The sequence below is a fragment of the Suillus plorans genome (assembly GCF_016647745.1).
Source record: "Suillus plorans strain S12 chromosome Unknown HD556scaffold_4, whole genome shotgun sequence".
NCBI lineage: Eukaryota > Fungi > Basidiomycota > Agaricomycetes > Boletales > Suillaceae > Suillus > Suillus plorans.
In genome coordinates, this window is record NW_024537388.1 from 942,269 (window position 1) to 963,022 (window position 20,754).

The following is a 20,754-nucleotide window of genomic DNA, read 5'->3' on the forward strand; positions in this document are numbered from 1 at the left end:
CAGCACATCCTTCATCGCCCCAATCATGCAGAACAGTTGAGAAGTTCAATCTATCAAACTTGAAGCTTGAAGCTTGAAGGGTGGATCATACGATGTGTCCGTTTCGTGACCTTCACATTCGATTTACATTTATCAGCGGAAAGAATCTTGAAATCTCTTCCGAGCGCATATCCACAGGGATTTACCTGCCCGTCAACCTCGACGAGACCACTCTCTAAACACCAGCTATACACGTGGTATCATCCAGTGAATCTGTAGTGTGGGTTGTATCGTGATCATGTAAGGCAATCTACAGAGACTTGGGGACACAAACCGAAACCTGATTTTTGATCCATAGATTGCTTCAATGTATCACTCAAGTTATCCTTTGAAATCGGTGTATCATTTCAGCTCTGTCGAATGGAGAAATTGTCGGTAAGCCTGAATCATCATGTTTCCTTAATGTACATCTACTACCAACTTGTCGTAGTTCTGTCCTTCCCTCCCGCGCCTGGTGTCCAACCTTCCATTAAAGGCTGCTTTTGTCAACAGCTGCGATGTCACAGACAGATACAAAGACGCATGCTGCAACCGCTAAGCGCATCATCGGGCGTACTGATTCCCAGTCTCAATCCTCCAAATCTCGCACAGCGCCAGCGATCGCCCTCGTAACAGAAACACCTGTGAAGAAACCGCCTCCCCGTGCCAAGTCAAATGTGTCAGCTAGGAGTTCGATTCCATACCTCACCCGGCGATCTTCGAGTCCTATCTTTCTGTCTGGGTGTTTGTAGGCCTGTAGACGGGCAAGATATATCGAATAGATTATGTAGACCTTACTGTGACTGTAGTTGCCACTGAACCTATACTGCACAAAACATCAATCAAGGTGTAGTATAGTCTGGATGGACGAAATGCCTTGTGATACAGCCAGTATTAACGGTGTAAGTTATAAGCTTGTTGATGAAGGAATCCAACCTTAACGCTCAACATCAACTTGAATATGATATCCTGACAGTCGACGGATCGTTCGTTACCTGAAGAACCCAGCGCGGGGGGTAGCGAGGAGATACCACATTGATGATGCAACAAGGATATCGACAACAGTAGCCGTGCTCAAAGCCGCATATGCCGCCCACTCTACTCTAATCAAGTCCGAGAACTGATGACACTGATATCTAATCATGGTTAGCACCTCGCGAGAAATTGAGCAGATGGTTCACTCACAATACCCAAACAAGGACTGGGTCAAAGTGAAGATGATGAGTCAACGCAGCATGCCAGCAACACCATGACCAGTACGCTGAACCCTCACCGATGCCAACACCTAAAAGGATCTTCATGTTTGAGTTTGCACGAAGAGAGTTTGCAGATGACATCCTCACCTAAAGCGAGCCATGATTATGCAGAATGGATTACTATAGTATATATGAACATTGATTATAAAGTTTAAACCCACCATCATTATAGGGAGACGGCGCCGGCTTTGTTCAATCTGCGCTGACAAATCAGATTTCAAAGTCTGAAATTATATGTGGCAATTGTAACACCACATCCAGATTACATAATCTTCATCTTTTCTTCTCAACTTCCATCATCGTTGAATGCTTAGCGTTCGGCATCAACATCACCAACAAACACTTAGCGTTTGAGTTTCGCCTCCGGCCCGCGGTTGAACGCCTAGCGTTTTTAACTGAATGGATCTTTTCACCGTCGTCGAACGCTTAGCATTTGACGTCGAGACCGTCGAGCATGAAGTTGACGTTGCATGTCGACTATCGTCGACTGCACGTGTACCATGATCATATCATTGAATGAACTTGACTCGGACATTGCATGCCCGACTATCGTCGACTGCACGTCCAGTTCTTTCAGTGTTCCACATCTTTTTTTCTCAAAATTTCATTTGCTTTTACCTTCTATCCGGCGGGGCGTCAAATGCGTAGGCGGGGTAGCCAGCCCATGTTAATTGGCATGCTCTTCAAGCGCTGCGGCCATTGCGATAGCTTTTTGAAGCACACCTGCAGGCGACGCACCCCTCCCCTTCTCTTCTTAGCCCCCGTCCGCATTTAATTTCCCTTGAGAGCAGGGGCGCTAAATTCATACAGTCCCTTATATCTTTGGGAAAAGCCTTTCTAATCACTCTTTTTCTTTCGTGCCATCTGAGCTGCTGGCAACTTTTCAGCTTTCTCATGATTCAATTCGTAGGCATCGCAGACCTTTTTGCCTGTAGCCCTTCAAGCCCAAAGTGTTATAAGAGGAAAGGCGATCGTCATTAGCCCTGGCCAGAGAGTATGGATCCCACCCACTCCTGCGGGGGCATCGCATAAGGAACAATGTGTCAGCCATATCACACGGGAAGTCTCTTCGTGAAGATTGCAGACTGGTAAGGCCAAGGCAACAACTCACCGCTGGGTCCGGCGACTCACAACCACATCTTTGGCTTTGAAGGACCGGTAGGACTGCGAGACCAAGGGGCAGGCAATTGAGACGACCCAGGAGCGATATAGTAACGATCCCGATCCACTGAGGTGAAAATATTCACATTTGGCATTGCGAGAAAACTATAATCTACGGCCAACACGACGGCGGACGGGCTTGCATGGACGGCGACCTTTCTCAGTTCTTTCAGGAGCTGGACTCGATTCAGCTAGTGCTCAGGTATCATTCGCCATAGCCAAAAACACATTGGGCGACGGTTATACCCAGTCTGGAGGAGGCGATGGAAGGATTTGAGAGGGACGGTGTGAAGGCTAACAATATTGACTAGATCAACCCAGGCAATGCGCATGGAGTGAATGCTAGGATAATCTGCTAGGGATTCGTTTGAAATGGTATGAGCTTTGATTGTCTGGGGTGAGTAAGCAGGCGAGTTCAACATCACTGCGAATTGCAAGAGTCGTCGATCAATTCCAATCTGCGACTATATATACGCTTCTTAATTTCGTTCCAGTCGAATGGACCAAGATACGGCGAGTATAGTATATAAATATCTGCTTGGCAGATGCTGTTGAAATGGCAGGGTCTCTGACAACGGGCCTTGCCTTATGCTTCACTGGCAGGGGGTAGCCACGCCAATTGAATTAAGCATCCGATGATAAGTAGATGACCGCCTTGGAATTCTCGAAGCCTGCAACCTTGCAGTCAGAAGACACGTAGAAGTGGGATTAGCTGCGCACTAGTCACTTGGGACAGCCTGATTCTTATCATCCAAGTCGGCTGCCGCGATGATTATGGGCGGAAAGTGCGAGGGGCGTAAGTACGACTTATTAGGTTGGGGTAAGACAATTTTACAAGCAGTAAAGCGACGTGAAAGATACACTATACAAACAGCGGTACAGACATACATAACTGCCCGCAGCGCTCGAGAATGGCTGCGGTAGTCATGTCGAGCGGGGGTGTTTGGCCGTACGAACTTCAATGATCTCTACGTCATCGCTATCAGAGTTGTCCTTTGATGCACGTTTGTTGGCCTTAATGGATGAGATTGCAGGATTGATGGTGTACGTCTGAGATGTGCGCCCCAGACTTACAGCTTTGTCAATGCCCAAGAACATGACTCCCAATCGGAAAGGTCCATACTGGCGATCTGCCAGACATGCCGTGATCTCCCAATGTTTTGCAGCTACAGCCTCAGCAGAGAGCAGCTTCCAATCTTCAAAAGGCGGGCCGCCCTTCCAGACTCTGCCAGCCACTGCTCTTAGAAGCCCTAAGCGCACTAGAAGGAGTGGACCAATCCATTTAGCACTATTCTTTGCATTCCAGGGCTTGGGGAAATTTTTGCGCTTGTCACAATGAATGCGCAAAGGGCTTTTTCATCATACACCGCTAGGATGTAGGCAGGCACCATGGCGATGAATTGCTGGGGTAGTTTGCAGCCTTTACGGCCGCTAGCGTTGGGCTTCCATGGGAGGGCACGAATGGCATTTGTGAGAGCGATGTGATCAGCGATGGTATGGGCTTTTGGCTTGTCAGAGTTGGCCCAGAAGATATCGGGGATGATCCGGCTGACGTAGATGCCAGCTATGAGGGCAATTTGATGCAGTGGTTTATTGATGTTGAAATTGGCAAATACCCATTCATAAATCTCTTGTGAGCTGGGCTCTTGACCGTCTGAGGATGAGTTGTCCGCGAGGTTGATGCTCTCAAGGGAAAACTCATCAGGAAGTCGGGATCTAAGAATATAATCCGGTAGTGACTGCAGGGTGATAGAGTCGGCGGACCACACAGCCCTAGAGTCAGCAGCCTGGGCTCGCTGGGATGCTTCGGCTGCTGCATTGCCTGACTGGGTGTGGTTGCACTTGATTGCCTGCAGATCTACGGCTTTCCCTAGATTGACCCAAGAGTCAAAAACAGGCTTTCTGGACCGTCTGCCTCGAGGTCCTGCGGGACGATGCCACGGAACGTTGTTGATATGAAGGTGGTTGGCGGCGACAATGAATGCATCGTGCAGGAACTTGTCGGCATGCGTTGGCGAGTCCTTTGGGGCATACTTGCGCATATGAACCAGGGCGACGCGGAAGACAGGGGTAGAACAACCACCGGAGATGAGAGGAGCGGCCACGGGGGCTGGGTCGGTCTTTCGAGACATATTGCAGATAAGCTGGGCAAAATCATGAACAGAGAGCTTCACATTGGTTGGGTTGGGCAGTCCTTCATGATGATCTGTAGATTTAGCATGCATGCATGAAACCAAATATTTGTATCCTTTATCAGCATAGCCAAGAGGATGAGTAGTGGCTAGCCACTTGTGGAGACCTTTGTGTCGCCCTGCTGCATGGAGTTCCCCATTGCCACCATCCTCTGCCTCCATGTCACTGCAGGCGACGGTGACAGCTTTAGTGACAAGGGTCTTGACATCGGCGATATACACCTGGAGAGCGACCAATGCAATGATAATAGCATGGCGGAGATTGCTAGGGTACCCAAGGAAGGCGTTGGAGGAGAGTTGATTCACAGAAAGCGTTATATGAAACTCGGCTTTGTAAGCCTGGGGACAAGTTGGATGAACAGCGGCTCTGATGTAGTAGACAAGAAACCACAAACCTCAAAGTGGTCATTGCCGTATGTCAAAATTTGAGAGCGCTTGGAGGCAATGGCCAGGACTTTCATGCTGGTGAGCATTGGCCAATCTGCAGGGCTGATCGCAACAGGAATAGAAGGAGGTGCAGCAAAGCGCACAGAGGGAGAAAAGGTAGGCAGGCCGTGTTCTAGCAGACTCTGGACCAACCACAAAGGCCTCATGAGGCTGGTAGCGATTACCTTGGTATCTCCAGTGTGAGCGTAAGCCAAAGCGCGCTCAAGTACGGAGCAGAGTTCAATGGCTTGAGGGGCAGGTTTCACACCTCTCTCCACAAGAGGGGAAAAATGATCCCAAATACGCTCTAACAGGGACGTGATGGGGTAGGTAGTCCACTGGTATACCTGGGGAAATGCCTGAAGGTATGGTATAGGGAAGGCGTGAGGTGAGCATATATATATATTCACAAATAAAAGCAACGCACCTCTGAAGTCAATACAAGAAGATGGGGGCGGAGGGCCTGAAATATGGCGGGATGGGACCAAGAGCTGGCTAAGGGCACCACCATATCTCTATATATGGAGCTACAGCAGAGGCATATTGTTAGTGCCGCCGCAATGCACAGTGAGATATTAATGCTATGACTCACGCTCCATTGCGCTTATGGTGCTTCAGGGAATCCAGCTGAAAAATGTAGATGTTCTCTAGACGCAAAGCCTGGGGAATATCGTTGACTTTGATCTTATTGTCATAGCATTGGTGAGGGAGATTGAGCCTACATTCCCTCATCACAATGCGGTGCGTGGTTTGGCCGTGACCGTGAGAGTAAGCGCCTGAGAGGGCCAATGTGATGCGCCCTTGCTGGACATCGTGAAGGTCAGCGGATGGTCTGATGCGGTGGGAGATTTCATTGTAAAACTGGGAACCACTAGTGAAGAGTACAGTGGGTAATGATCCAGAGGGCAAGCGATCGAACTCGTCTGCATCACCATCCGCAGGCTGGCCATCAAATGGATCCTGATTTTGATTGGGACTCGAGCGCGAAACAGCATTGCGAATCTTGGACATGAATGGAGCAAAATGAGGCAAGATAGAGTTACATTGTATGTGACCGTATTTTCATAGGAATGCTTGAGGATAGACGTTGACCATAGGAGTACGAATGTCGTCATCAAAAATGATATCTGGGTCAAGCACCATGTTATCATCGTCGGGAATGAATGTAGAGAACAACTCCGTAATAGTCTCCAGATTAATTAGCACGCCGCAAGGCTTGGTGTTGTTGCTACATATACCATGAAAACAGGGAATGTGATGACCCTCTTCATCATATATGTTGTTCTCCTTCTGAGTCCGGGGATCTTGAGCTGGAAAATCATCCAGGTTGGCAGGTTGTCGGAATATTGGATCTGGAGAATCATATATAATATTATGCGCTTCCAGAATCTCCTCATTTGGAACCTCCTGCCAACTACGGACTGGTTTGCAGCTGTTTGTAATGTGAATAAGCTGTCAGGCGCTTTGTACAGACAAGAGGATATGCACGTAAGATCTGTTGCAATGGCCATAGATAGATAGCGAATATTGGAGTATTCCCGCTCAACTTGCCAATTCCTTTCTTCAACACTACGCGCATTGGGGTCTAAACTGGTGATGGGCTGGTTCTGCCCATAGCGACAAGCTACCGAGAGAGGGACATGAGATTCCAGCCAACCATCGACCTTCCACGAAGGCGGCGCCTCTTCAACCCACGCATCCCACACCGAGACCATGATTTGGTGAAGCGACTTAAGATCATCGAGACGAAGGGTGAGAGTGGGCGTTGCGCTAAACATAGGCAAGTCCGTCAGTTATTGAATTAAACGCATGGGAATCCATGAAGGAAATAGAACTCAAACTTACTAAAGATTCGTAATGTCTTTGATTTTCCATGAAGAGAAGTCCTCATCAGTACCATATGTATGCATTAAGTGAATAGGCATGGTAGGTATTTTTGCTAATGCATAGGCCATGAACATCACAGCCATGCGAAAGTGGCGGGATGACAGTCGTGTGTCGCCATGCTTCTTTTCATTGAGCAGGGGAGCCTCATCAGCCACGGAGAGGTCCTCTACATTGGCAAGGGGGCAAAATCCTAGCCACAGCTTGCAGGCACTGCCATTGCCAATTGCCATCATAGAGCCTGTAGGGTTAAAACCGAGCTTCCCAAACTTGGGTCTGAACTACTTGGTTTGCAAGCGGAAGTCTAGAGTGACGGTGAATGTGTGATCAGAAATTGTATTGGGGAGGAAAGCATCCAGGCCCAGGGTGCCTGAGACCACAAGAACGAAGTCAAGGAAATGTCTAGATGCATCCCACAGCAACCTGCTGTCGTCAGAGGCATAGGTGAACTGAGGATCAATACAGAGGTTGGTGCGGCGCAGTAAGGAGGTTGCAGCGCTAGATTTGTCCTTCCTGCAAAACAATCTCTCAAAGGCAGAGAGAAGCATGTTACAGATGGGAGTCTGCTCCCATGTAGGGCTGGTATTGTCTTGGCCTTCGCGAGCAAGAAAGATACCATCGAACACCTCTCGTTGTTGCAGAGGGTCTTCCTATTTAACTCCTGAAGGGACTTCGTCTAGGTTGAATGGACTAGCTTCATCGTCAGGGCTTGACAAGAAACCCTCGTCGATATCAAAATCATCTTCACTGCTGCTGAATACAAGCGCTCCAAATCAGTGAATTGAGCACATCGCACATAGCGGCTTACCTGTCATTCAAGCGATGAGATGTATTAGCCATGTTGGGTAACTCAGGTTGCGCGCAGAAAATTGGATGGAGCGAGATTAGTTTTAACTCAGCCATTTTGTATTGTATGTCAGGGTCGCAGGTGACTTATTCCATTGGGACGCCATGGGCACTTCCTTCCTGAGTGGAAGCGAATAAGAACATGAATAGACGAGTCAGACCTGTCCTAAAGAACTTCAGAAGAAGGGCTTGGATCAGCTACTTTAGATTAGCAGGCTGGCGTACACCGGCAAGAGGCAATTTACGGACGTACGGGGAAAATTTTGCCTTCAGTTCCTAGCTTTAGAAGGAATGTTGCCAAGCTGCAATGGAAGGGTGCTTTACAGTGTTAGCCGATAACCAGTTTGACAGCCAACAAACTCGCTATCGCCTCTTTTACTTGATCATAGCGCCCCTGACGCGCGAGTTCCCGACTCCACTGGCTCTTTCCATTTCCTGTTTTCCCATCAGTTGGTTGTAAACTAGGGTTCGACATGAATGCCGAATTTGACCTTGCTTGCCTGCATGGTTGAGTTCGCTATGCCGGAACCATTTTCAACGTCGATTGTTTTTTGTATCTGTGGTAGAGAACGGCACGTTTGTTGCAGACAAAACCCTCCTCCACTACCGTGGGAGTCGGGAATTTCATTAGACCTCTTCAGAGGAAGTCTGGGTGCGGGAGTCGGGAATAAGTACTAAGTGCCAGCATTGTATGTTATTCAATACATCTGTCTATCGAACGATGCGCAGCCATGCAGCTGGCGCAGTCATTCTAGAATCATCCTAAGAGCGATGTAGAGGCATCCAAGCCAGGCTGCCGTTGATTTTCCGACCATGAGTTTGGGAGGATGCCCGAAAGCTCAAAAGACCAATCGAGCTGTGGAGTTGGATTAAGATCTGCGGAACCCTTCAGGTGTCATATCCCGTATTCCGGACCTACATCTGACAATATTCCCACGCCTCATCCGGACCTTCGGACACCCTATTCATGTCTCCAGTCCTCTATCCATCCGGATCCCTGCACCCCTGCACATCCACATCCACATCCACATACATTTACCTCCATACCTCAATCCACGCGTCTCATCCGGATGTCCGGTCCGGTCCGATCCGGTCCGATCCGATATACGATAAGCTTCCTAGTTCAATTCCTGTGCATATAACATTAACACAGCCTATTCCTCTATTCGGTATTCCTTGTCCTCGGTATCTCGGTTATACTTACTACCGGTATGCTTACTGATCCGTTAACCTATGCTTCATTTCCGACTTGCGCTTGATAACTTTGCTTATGCTTCATACATAGCCTCGGACGCTTGCTTACTGATCTTTCCGTTATTTCCTTAGTATATAAACTCTTGTATATGTCCTGTAGTTCCTCAGTCTGAATATCATATTAGTCCTCGCACTAGATCTCACTCTAAGTCCTCACATCAGTTCTAGTCTATCGACTTAGTCAATATCCATCTCAGGCCTAGGGAGAAATTCCCTAGGCCAGAGCTCCGCTCATCCGCTTATCCGCTCATCCGATCCTCCGAAGTTTCCGGACGTTCGTCCGAAACTTTCCCGCGGTCCTCCGGACCTATTCTGCTTCGGACTTTGTCCTTGCAGCCTTTCCTCTGTTTGCTTCTACTTAGGACTTGTCATAAGTAGCCATTACACGTATCCGTATCAGGACGAAACCTCATCGTAATTTCCGGAAGTTCCTCCGGAACTTTCCCGCACTCGTCCGGAAGTTACTTGCACTCGTCCGGAAAGTCCTTCCGAACTTTCCCGCGCTTCGGACGTCCTTCGGACGTCCTTGGACTTTCTTCGGACATCATTCTGAAATTAAGGGCACATACTCGGGTAAGGGGCGCAGCGCACGAGCTGAAGCCAAGCCCCTCGGAATCAGTCCTACCCTTTGTGCACGGTCTTAACAGTATATTCAGACTCACACCTTACCGAGTATACTGAATCCTTAGATCATACCCGAAATCGGATCCGACTCCGTCCATTGGAAACTGTGTATTCCTCATCCGAACCCTCCATTTTCCTGTTTCCTATTTCCGATGAAAACTCCGGATTTTCCGGAACTCATATTTCCGATCCCTGCATATGTAAACACCCACCGGAACACTCAAGTTCCACCCTTCATGCTCTGCTGTCACTTCCACTTCAGTATCATGAAACTCCGCTCCTGAAACCAAACAGGATTGTCACCTCCGTGGCAGAACAAATAGGTTTTCGGACTTGATGTCCTGTATTCCCTGATCCGATCCTATCATTTACGATATCCGATACATCCTTACACCTCCGATGTTTTCCGTTTCCGAACCGTTTCCTGAACTGGCAAAGTCAACTCCGGAATGCCTCAAACATTCAACTCCTTCGGATTCTCCTTGTACCAACTAGAATATACTTGCTCACCCACCATGATCCGTTGATCAATAGGGTATTGTGCAAACCTTCTTTCTGATTGGTACTACAGGAAATGCCTTAGACTTCTGACGTCGGATCCGCATTTTTGCGGAACCCTTATCTTCGGACTAGCCGTGTTCTTTCCACTGGTTGATTTCCAGTCCGCCTCCATGTTGGATGGCACCTCCTCCGGTCAAAGTCCGGACCCCTATCTACCATTCATATCCGCCACCCATGTAGCATTCACCTTGTATTGGTATCCATTACCCTCCTTGTAGAGGAACTCCGTCTTTCATGATGGTTTTCTGCCAAGTGTTCGGGTTTTGCTTCCTCTGACAATGGCCCGCTCGGGTTCCTGCCTCCGAAATTCGGATGGCACTCTTTCCTCCGCTCTAGCCCCTATTTTTTCCTTCCACCATCCGGAAACGCCTTGTTGATTCTCCTCCGACATTAGGAATGTCTTCCGAAAGGGCAGATTAGAATTTTGCTTCCAATACGTCCTATGCAAATTCCTGACCATTTCCTGGCTTCATTATCCACCTCCAGGCCTCTGATCCGAAATTCCGGAACTCATCCGATTCATTCTCCGGAAGTAGGTCCTGGAAAACCATCTGTTCCTCTCCAGAAGCCTGTCAGTTCTTACATCCGACTTCCCGTCCGAAATCAACAACTTTCCGAACCCCTCCGCGTTTTACCCCTATTTTCCGGAAGTTTGTAACTCCGGATCTCTATTGGCTTTCTTGATGAAGGTCTCCGCCCCTCCGATCTATAACTCTGGTTTGCTCCTTGTCATCTCTGAACTTTTCCGGATCAGAATAAACATGCTTTGCGATTGTTCTTTACTGTTACTGGTACCACGTCCACTCCAGTTCCTGCCCATATTTCCTCCGGGTCCAGGAAATTAATAGCTCCGGATAGCTTCGGATAGCTTCGGATAGCTTCGGACGTCCGGACTTTCCAGTACCAAAGTATTCTTTTGCATTATAGCTCTGGATAGCTTCGGATAGCTTCGGATAGCTTTGGACGTCCAGACTTTTTCAGTACCAAAGTATTCCTTCGTGTTATGGCTCCGGATAGCTTCGGATAGCTTCGGATAAGCTCCGGATATCTTTGGATATCTTCGGACATGTCCGGACTTTTCAGTACCAAAGCATTCCTTCACGTTATAGCTCATCCGTCCATTTTGGCGTCAAATCTTCATGTTTCCGAAACATCTGTTCACTCCCGTGCTCCAGGAAATTGCTGGAGATAAGCTTCGGATAGCTTCGGATATCTTCGGACGTCCGGACTTTTCAGTATCAAAGCATTCCTTCGCGTTATAGCTCATCTGTCCATTTCGTTGTCAAATCTCCATGTTTCCGAAAGATCTCTTCACTCCTCCGCTCCAGGACAAGTTACACCCGCTCCGGATCCGAAACACTCCTATGGGTATTCTATGCCATAGCCCGGACATGTTTTATACAATTGTCCATCCTCCGTCCTCACTTTTCCACTCTGCAATCCTTCCATCCGTCCTCCTGTCCTTTTTCCTCAGTATACCAATATCCGACCTTTACCCCTATTTCCGGAACTCAATCGTCCGGATTTCCGATGGCTTTCTTCATGGAAGCTCCTAGCTCCTACCTCCGATGCACCCTTTGTCTCTGGACCGCCTCCATTCGGAATGGATATACTTTGCAATAGCTTGTAGTTGCTTCGGACCCGCTTCCGCTCCTGTCTTAAAGTCCCTCACCGTTCAATATTGTCTTCTCTGGAATCTGTTTCGGATCCGGAAAAGCACTGGTGATACCTCCGAAATTTTTAGCACTACAGTCCTGCGTTGCGTTATATCTTCCGTTCCATTCCGTTCTTGTGACTCACATCCAGTTTCTTCCGAAAATCCAAAGCTCCTGCTGGAACCCTGTGCCCATTTTTCCTCCATCAATGTTTGGAAAATTCTCCCAAAAGGGGGGATAGGGACTCCGCTTGAGTATTCACTTCACCCTCTTCAGCTTGTGTTCCATCCGGAATTTGCTTGCTCCGTCCCATAACTGGAACAATTTTCACCATCTCGTGCAGTCATACATACATGTGCAGCTTTCCTATCCGACCCGTAACCTATCCGGACCATCCAGATGCATTCTCCAGTCGGATCTGCTTCGGATGACCATGGAAAACACGCACATTGCATTGCACATCATTGGAACATGTCTGGATTCATCCATCCTTCATTTATCAAGCCTGTCAAGAGTCATCCGACACTTCCACCTCACTTCCCTATGTTCCGATCCACCTCCTATGGGTTTCCGCGCCATAGCCTCTATCCTCCGAAGCTCCGAAAATCCGAACCACTCGCAAACACCTCTGTCCTATTATATACATCTCCTCCGATGATCCATTCTCTTCCTCTGCTTTTCCGACTCAATCTCCGTTCCGACTCCCATTGTATATTTCACCATAGACCCTGGCATTGCCAAACACTTACGTCCGGACCTCCTATCATGTTTTCCGACCACATCCGACCCTAATCCGAAAAACCCAAGTCCACCGAGTCACTTCCACTGATAAAACCGACTATATATCCCTAGTTAACGCAGTTGCCTGTTGCAGGACTTGCGAGCTAGAAGGATCCGGTCCATTTCAGCATACACCTCCACCTGACCAGTGTTGACCTTCGGACCATTGATTTCCTGTCCATTGCACCCTTCCGGAACTGCCTGGAAAGCATTTCCGAAGATCCATCTGAAAATCGCGTCTTTGCAGATATCGTCAATCCACGTTTCCGACTCTCTGTGTTTCCGATGCTTTGAGTTTCCGATATCCGGTATCCGTGTTTCTGATCATCCGTCCGTCCCATCATAAGGATTTCCATCCACCACACGCGTTTATCAAAAGCCTCGCACCGGATGCAAAACCCTGCTATTTGCGTTAACTTTCAGTACACCTAGAAACTCCGTCCACGACCTTTGATAGTGTGCAATCCGTGCTCCGGAACATTTCCGGTCATAGGGGCTAATTTCCGGATTTCCGATGATGCACTTATCCTTAGCTGTACCTCAGCACAAGCTCTGCTTCGTGGAGATAGATATGTCTCACAGGACTCCTCCGTCACATCAGAAAGAAGCCTGCATTTCTGCATTCACTCTCGCCCTCTTTTCCTGCACTCGCTGCATTTCCGTTATCCTGACATGAAATCCTCCGCTCCGTGAGCTTCCTCCGATTTTCCCACGCATGTTCCGGACTTCCGGTCACCTTCGGAATTATCCTCAATGTGTTCCAGACTTCCGCTCCGGAAATCCATTTGTCCTCGCGTCCCATCGCCATTCTTCATCACCGTCTATGACATCCAGTCTCCAGATGAAGTACTAGGCATAATAATGAACCATGCATGTGTCAGGAACATTTCCGAGACCTCCGGAAATTTTCACTCATAGGAACCAATCCTCCGGAATTCATCCATCATTATCCTTTGCCATATACCAGCAATCTCCGTTCCGAACTTCCTAAGTCTTCAGCCTCGAGGGCTCGGCCTTAAAGGGGGGATACTGTCATATCCCGTATTCCGGACCTACATCTGACAATATTCCCACGCCTCATCCGGACCTTCGGACACCCTATTCATGTCTCCAGTCCTCTATCCATCCGGATCCCTGCACCCCTGCACATCCACATCCACATCCACATACATTTACCTCCATACCTCAATCCACGCGTCTCATCCGGATGTCCGGTCCGGTCCGGTCCGGTCCGATCCGATCCGATATACGATAAGCTTCCTAGTTCAATTCCTGTGCATATAACAGTTAACACAGCCTATTCCTCTATTCGGTATTCCTTGTCCTCGGTATCTCGGTTATACTTACTACCGGTATGCTTACTGATCCGTTAACCTATGCTTCATTTCCGACTTGCGCTTGATAACTTTGCTTATGCTTCATACATAGCCTCGGACGCTTGCTTACTGATCTTTCCGTTATTTCCTTAGTATATAAACTCTTGTATATGTCCTGTAGTTCCTCAGTCTGAATATCATATTAGTCCTCGCACTAGATCTCACTCTAAGTCCTCACATCAGTTCTAGTCTATCGACTTAGTCAATATCCATCTCAGGCCTAGGGAGAAATTCCCTAGGCCAGAGCTCCGCTCATCCGCTTATCCGCTCATCCGATCCTCCGAAGTTTCCGGACGTTCGTCCGAAACTTTCCCGCGGTCCTCCGGACCTATTCTGCTTCGGACTTTGTCCTTGCAGCCTTTCCTCTGTTTGCTTCTACTTAGGACTTGTCATAAGTAGCCATTACACGTATCCGTATCAGGACGAAACCTCATCGTAATTTCCGGAAGTTCCTCCGGAACTTTCCCGCACTCGTCCGGAAGTTACTTGCACTCGTCCGGAAAGTCCTTCCGAACTTTCCCGCGCTTCGGACGTCCTTCGGACATCCTTGGACTTTCTTCGGACATCATTCTGAAATTAAGGGCACATACTCGGGTAAGGGGCGCAGCGCACGAGCTGAAGCCAAGCCCCTCGGAATCAGTCCTACCCTTTGTGCACGGTCTTAACACAGGAATAAATTCATCTATAGATGGGCTTCGATGAAGCGCACACTGGGGCGGCTTGGGTTCAGTTGCAGATGGGCCGTAACTCTCAACCAAGGGACAGTGTCACGCTGACACAATCTCCCACCAGCCGCCGCTTGCCTGCTGCTGCGCCCTCCTGCCCGTCCAAACAGCGCTGACAGGGAATCAGGCGGGCAGTTGCGCAGGTATTAGCCTTAGGAAAGGAAGGCAATTAAGAGGGCGGGAAATGGACAACAAAGGCTACTGATCAACTACTGATAGTGTGCATTTTGAACGGAGCACGAATGCAGCATTCCAACAGCAGATAGCGGGCGGGTGGGAAGGCATTTGCATTGGCAGGAAGGTTATTCGCGGTGGCGGGCAGCGGTGGAAGAGCTGCAGCTATTGACACGTGATGCTTTGCCTGTTTGAACTCCGCCTGAAGTCAGCTGCCGAAGCCCCAGACCGGCCCAAGACTTTGGCCCCAGAGTGAATAGCCCTAGAGTCGGCCAAATCCCTGACTTTTCAGGGACAGCGTGCTGCCAGGCTGAAGTCGGCAGTAAATTCGACGGACTTACTGTTTACCAGCCTCAGTGCGTTCCAATCAGAAACCATCACATTCGCCATTGGATTCAGCTTCGACAGTCTCAAACCTGGGGTACTGAATGTACTTTTGTAATTGAAACATTGGCGAAAAAGATATGTATATGTCCAGTTTCATGTTTCTGGGCACTGCATCGTCGTTCTCGTTCGTCTTCGATATCATTCAGGGTGATGGACGCATCGACTTTGGACCAACCATCATAGATGAGAACCTTGCGCCCTGGGGCATGAATAAAATGGCACGTGTAGAATTGCAATCGGCGCGTATTGTGTTCGGTAGAATGTGGACTCAATTGTTTTCCCGAGCTCTGCACTTCAAATCAGTATGATACGAGCGAGAATCTTAGGGTGCGGTGAAAAATTCAATAGTTTTTAACAGCGGTTAATTAACCGAGTTATTAACTGGGTTATTAACTGTAAATAATTCAACGCTGGAGGGACACCGGTCAAGAACTGTAAATAATGTACCATGTCCTACCATGGCATCCTAGGCATGCCGTTATATCAAATTCGTCCTGATTTGCCTCGTGTTGGGTGGATAAAGGCTCATAGAATCTCATACTGACATATTTGTGTCATTCCAGCCATTGGCTTGCACCTGAATCATGCTAATATGTCAGGAACATTTTTCGGAGTGTCGGACGACGGAGTGATTGGGATAATAGATATGTCAATCAAAATTCTACTGATCTAACTTTTTGCTTGTATCGCAGACCTCCTTACAGATTTGACAGCTATGAGTGGTTCAGTTCTCGACACCTCAGTTCTATCCGAAACAGTTCATGATGGCCTTATTCCGAGTTCTGCAGCAGCCGACTTTCGCCCTTTAATGGCAAAGCTCCCCTTGGAAAGCAATGTGCTTGGCTTTCGTGACACAGCTCCTGTTTCCAAGCTGTTGCAGCTTGCCTCACATGTCTGGCTTAGTGATACCACAGTCAACATGATGCTCAACATCATCCGGCAACCCATCTCTACCAACTCGTACCTCTCCTCCCGTCACGACATTGTTCTGTGCTACACGGCTACCAAAATTCAGTCTGTTTATGGCTTGTGTGACAACATTGATTATCCCAACTCAAAGGACTGCAGAGAAAGATACTCATACCTGGCTCGATGACAAAATTGAAAACATGCCTGGTGATTCCACTTTCGATGCCGAGGAAGACATTGACTTGGACGTGCCAGAACTCACAAAAATTCTCGCTGATGATCCACCCCAAGGGAGTGTGTCAAAAGGTAAGAAGAGAGAGCAAATGGTGGCTTGCATTGATGACACTGATGATGCTGATGGTGAATGGGTCTGGAAGTAAAATTGCCCAGCGCACAGAATTTTTTTCATCAAGAATAGTTAATACTTAACTCCTGTTTTTGACCAGTTAATATTAATAGCTTGGTGAAAAAATCACGTGCCGACTGTCAATATGTGTTAAAAAATGTCAGTTAATAATTAACTGCCCTCTCCTGGGTTAATAACCCAGTTAATAACTGGCTGGATAATTTTTCACCACACCCTAAGCGAGATCAAATAGTATGGCCTGGCCCTTATCACGTGATTTACATAAACAAACTTGCGGCATCACCGCGACTTTTGATGGATGCCGCATCTCTCATCGCGTCAAACATGCCATAACGTTGAGCGTGTTATTATCAACACTATACACGCACCTCAATGCCAGAACCTAACTTATACCGACACTCCATGCTCAACTGAGTCAACTCGGCCTACCACAAATCGTCCTGGAAGACAACGAACTGCAAACATTACAACATACCCGTTGAGTCCCAGATGGAGGTGTGGAGGAAACAAGTGGATGCTACATGGATAGGAAAATGCGAGGGAGTAGATTTTGGTTGTGCTCTGTACTCAAAAGCGCTGGGCACGCAAACTAAAGTTGCTGGAGCGCTCAACGGTCAGAGATGAAAGCGCCGCTGTGTACAAAGAGAAACTAAGATAGGTCGGTCGGATATTCTTTACACCTACTATGATGATAGTCTCTTAGGTCTATCATATACAACTCGAGCAGCTTGCAACATTGACCAATCGCCTGAACGCCCTTGCACAGACACTGGATTCCCTTTCCTTTTAACAAGAGCAAAGACTGACCTCAATGGTCTCGAGTAATTAAGATTGCCAATCTTGTGACTTCTCCATTGTTACTAGGTTTCATTACATAATTTCAACCGCAGTTTTTCTGGTGCGTTAGGCTACGTTCAAGTCCGACCGCGGCTACCCAAGCTCACTACTACCTTCTCGCTTCGTCTAGCCCTTCAGCTTCTGGACTCAACATCAAGCCCTTGGTAATTTATCTTTATCAAGACCTCCACTTCCAACTTGCCCTATTAATTTTTGTTCCTGACCTCAACAAAGTGTCACCAAGTTTCCTCAGACCTCTTTTTTAGCTTTTAACCCAGCATTACCAAGTTTTCGTCATAGAGTTCGATTTGTTGCGCAAAGAGCCGACCATCTCGGTGTTACATCATCTGCACAGGATCCAGGCCACCATTCAGTTGAGTGATGACCATCCTCATAACTAAATTAACTTTTATTCCAACTGATGCCGCACCCTTAGATACGAGACACTAGCCTTGCGGTATTACGACTCATTTGACGTGACCTATGTAATGTTGATCTGCGAGCGTCCATAAACATTTGCCATGCCCTACATCTACCGCAATATACAACCTCCGTCGATGACTCAATTACTCTGAACCTTGGCCTTCATCCGAGTCGGCGTTCATTCATGCGCCTTGCCCGTCTAGGCCCGATCCTGGAGTTCACTTTGGCACCCAAAAATTTCTTCTACTGAGTCTCATTACCCATCTGCATCTACATGTCATTTTTATCTAGAATATCATTCCTCTGTATCAGGCTAGCCGCTCACCCATTTCTCATGACTGTAAACATGTATCCCATCTCTCAACAACCATCTGCCAACTTTTATTCTTAATACTATCAACAATTCGCTGACGATACTAGCTGGCATCCTGCTCCAAGTTCAGACTATTGCAATGGTACTAGACAACATTCAGTAGAGACCTATGGCCTAGCTGAAGATGCATCAATTGCATTGAATTATTCCTACCCACCTATTCAATCATATGACTACTCGGAGATGAAGGCACAAATGCATTTACATGCTCCAGTCCCGGTCCCCTATGGCCTACCTCATGTAGCAAACCCCTCCCGTCAAATTCATACACCGTACGTGGAACAAACGTACTATGGCCACCATGTCCCATACCCCCCTTTTTTAAATCAAACCCCAGGCCCCACCACCACCAATACCAATATCCTCGATTATTATGCAAATGCCCCGCAACTTCTTTTACCAACCCCCTCGGAACTTCCTACAGACCTTTCAATACTGTTTGCTCAAATCCCTACCACACTTTCCTCGTCCTTGTTTTACCCAACACAGCACGAACAGTCTCAAAGCAGTGAACGTAGCAATGAGCCTCTTACCTCTGCTGCTCCTAACACAAATAAGACAGAGAGTCGACGGGGGGCACTACAACGTACTGTTGCCGAAGAGATAGGTTTTATCCCTACCAATCCATAAGTTGCATTGTTTCAATGAATTAACCTTCAGACCTTGAGCGATATTTTACAGTGATACTATTTCATCACACGAGAAAAGACGCCAATATCTAGAATGTCTCGAACATTATGTTCTGTATTTGCATGAACAACTGCGTCTTGTCAACAATACACCTCCGCTTGATCTCAAGCGTGTGTCTACTTATCTGGGTCTAAGCTCTCGTAGCATCAGAACATTGCTGGTGCATATGCAAAACACAAACCATTGCCTTCATGAAAATATGCTCAAAGTGTTACAGTGAAACATACACTGTCCCCTTTGCCACCTTGCCCTCTGCCACCTGCACGGCTATAGACGATACCCGGGCCCCTCCTGCCCTTGGAATAGAACACTGGATAGAACATCGGATCGATATAGAAGAGAACCCCGGAAGATGCCGGATTAGATAAGCGGTCTGGACCGCTATGACGACATAGGTCTAGAAGACCTATTCCTGTTATCAAGATAGAAGGCAAGCCTCGTGTTGCCTCGTGTACTGATAGAAGCCTGCCTCGTGCATGCTATCTCTGACTCGATAGATAAGCAGATTAGAACCCAGCTTCAAGCTGAGCTTAGATACGATAGAGTAGCCTTATATAAGGTCGACGATTAAAGTAGATGCTCCTTACTTTAATCTACTAGGTTTTCACCAGAACTTCCTCTGAAAGACAAGTCCCAGTCCTTCAGTCAAAGACGCACCTTAAGGAAAGCCGACGCTACCTTAAGTGGAACCCCCGAACCTCTCATTCGAGAGAAGATCCCCGTCTCTCCAATAGCGAGCCCGCTATCAGATTAGGCAATCCGCCTAAGGAGAACTCGAACTATCCTAGTCCGTAACAAAAGATTAAAGTCTCACATTCCCGGCCCTGCTCATCACGCACCGCCGTTGAATCGATACCGACCGCACCGCTGAGACAAGCGTAGACCTCTACTCTCGTGACCAAATCGCCGAGACCGGCGTAAAGCTATCCACAAATTGTCAAGACAGACGTACGAAGCTTTGAATCCTTAAGCCTATCACTGTACCTTCGCACCACTCCCTCTACCATGAACGCACCGACACAGATCATGATGATCAGAAGAAATACCGACGCCGCCGCCAACCTTTCAGGAATGGATACAAGACACCACCTGAAGCAACGACGATGCTTTTCTTGCCATCACGTTGGACACAAGGCCAACGACCACAAGTGCCCGATGAGGAGAAAGATTATCGAAGAAGAAACAGTCCGCAAGACAGCGGCTGGTAAGGAGAAGACTGGACCGCTGATAGTTATTAACAAGAACAGCGTATCCAAGAAGAAGGAACTACGGGTTGCCGCCACCCTCATGTCCATCACTAAGCCGCCCATTACGACCACCATGGTCATAGACTCGGGCGCATGCGACTCATTTATAAGCAGAGAACTCTGCAAGAAATACCGCATTAGAACGCACCTCCTTCAGAAACCAAAAAGGGTAATGAACGGAGACGGAACGATAGGAGGCAACGTCAAAAGATTTTGCCGACTCATCATAAAAATCGACGACCGAGTAATGCACGGACGATTCCTCATAATGCCGCGCTTAGACGACATCTTACTCGGATTCACATGGCTGGCCGCTGTGAAACCCTCCATAGATTGGAAGAAAGGCACGATAACTATCCCTGCCACTGACAAGTCGAAAGGACTTGAGAGAATGATTGAGAGAGGTAGGAAGAGGAACGAGTTAAAGCCGCTCTTCCGTAGAGAAAAGAGGACGCGAAACATGCGCCAAAAGAGAGAGGTAGGCACCCTGACGAAGAAGAAAGAAGAACTCCGAGATGAGTATAAACTAGATCTGACAGAAGCACCTGTCACGCAGAACCTCCGAAATGAGGCTAAACTACCAGAACCG

General features: G+C 47.9%; 3 protein-coding genes across 3 annotated transcripts; 1 reads left to right on the forward strand and 2 right to left on the reverse strand.

Annotated features, from left to right (window-relative positions):
• Window positions 1–798: 798 nt before the first annotated feature.
• On the reverse strand, window positions 799–1,405 carry HD556DRAFT_1330807 (uncharacterized protein; the record flags this gene model as incomplete). The annotated part of the gene is made up of 5 exons (XM_041301740.1): window positions 1,379–1,405; window positions 1,204–1,319; window positions 1,014–1,154; window positions 895–954; window positions 799–844 (listed from the first exon to the last, which is right to left on the reverse strand). Exons 2-5 carry the CDS (start codon window positions 1,317–1,319, stop codon window positions 802–804), a joined length of 360 nt encoding a protein of 119 aa, XP_041166236.1. The 5' UTR covers window positions 1,379–1,405.
• Window positions 1,406–3,359: 1,954 nt separating this feature from the next.
• Window positions 3,360–7,777, reverse strand: HD556DRAFT_1303877 (uncharacterized protein; the record flags this gene model as incomplete). Its single annotated transcript, XM_041299629.1, has 13 exons — window positions 3,360–3,485; window positions 3,510–3,743; window positions 3,803–4,966; window positions 5,023–5,196; window positions 5,239–5,400; window positions 5,481–5,580; window positions 5,646–6,055; window positions 6,140–6,485; window positions 6,542–6,823; window positions 6,899–7,218; window positions 7,252–7,587; window positions 7,609–7,690; window positions 7,746–7,777. The coding sequence occupies 13 exons, from the start codon at window positions 7,775–7,777 to the stop codon at window positions 3,360–3,362; spliced, it is 3,768 nt and encodes a 1,255-aa protein (XP_041166237.1).
• A 10,646-nt stretch (window positions 7,778–18,423) lies between these two features.
• Window positions 18,424–19,138, forward strand: HD556DRAFT_1227116 (uncharacterized protein; the record flags this gene model as incomplete). The annotated part of the gene is made up of 2 exons (XM_041297134.1): window positions 18,424–18,835; window positions 18,897–19,138. The coding sequence occupies 2 exons, from the start codon at window positions 18,424–18,426 to the stop codon at window positions 19,136–19,138; spliced, it is 654 nt and encodes a 217-aa protein (XP_041166238.1).
• Between the last annotated feature and the right edge of the window lie 1,616 nt (window positions 19,139–20,754).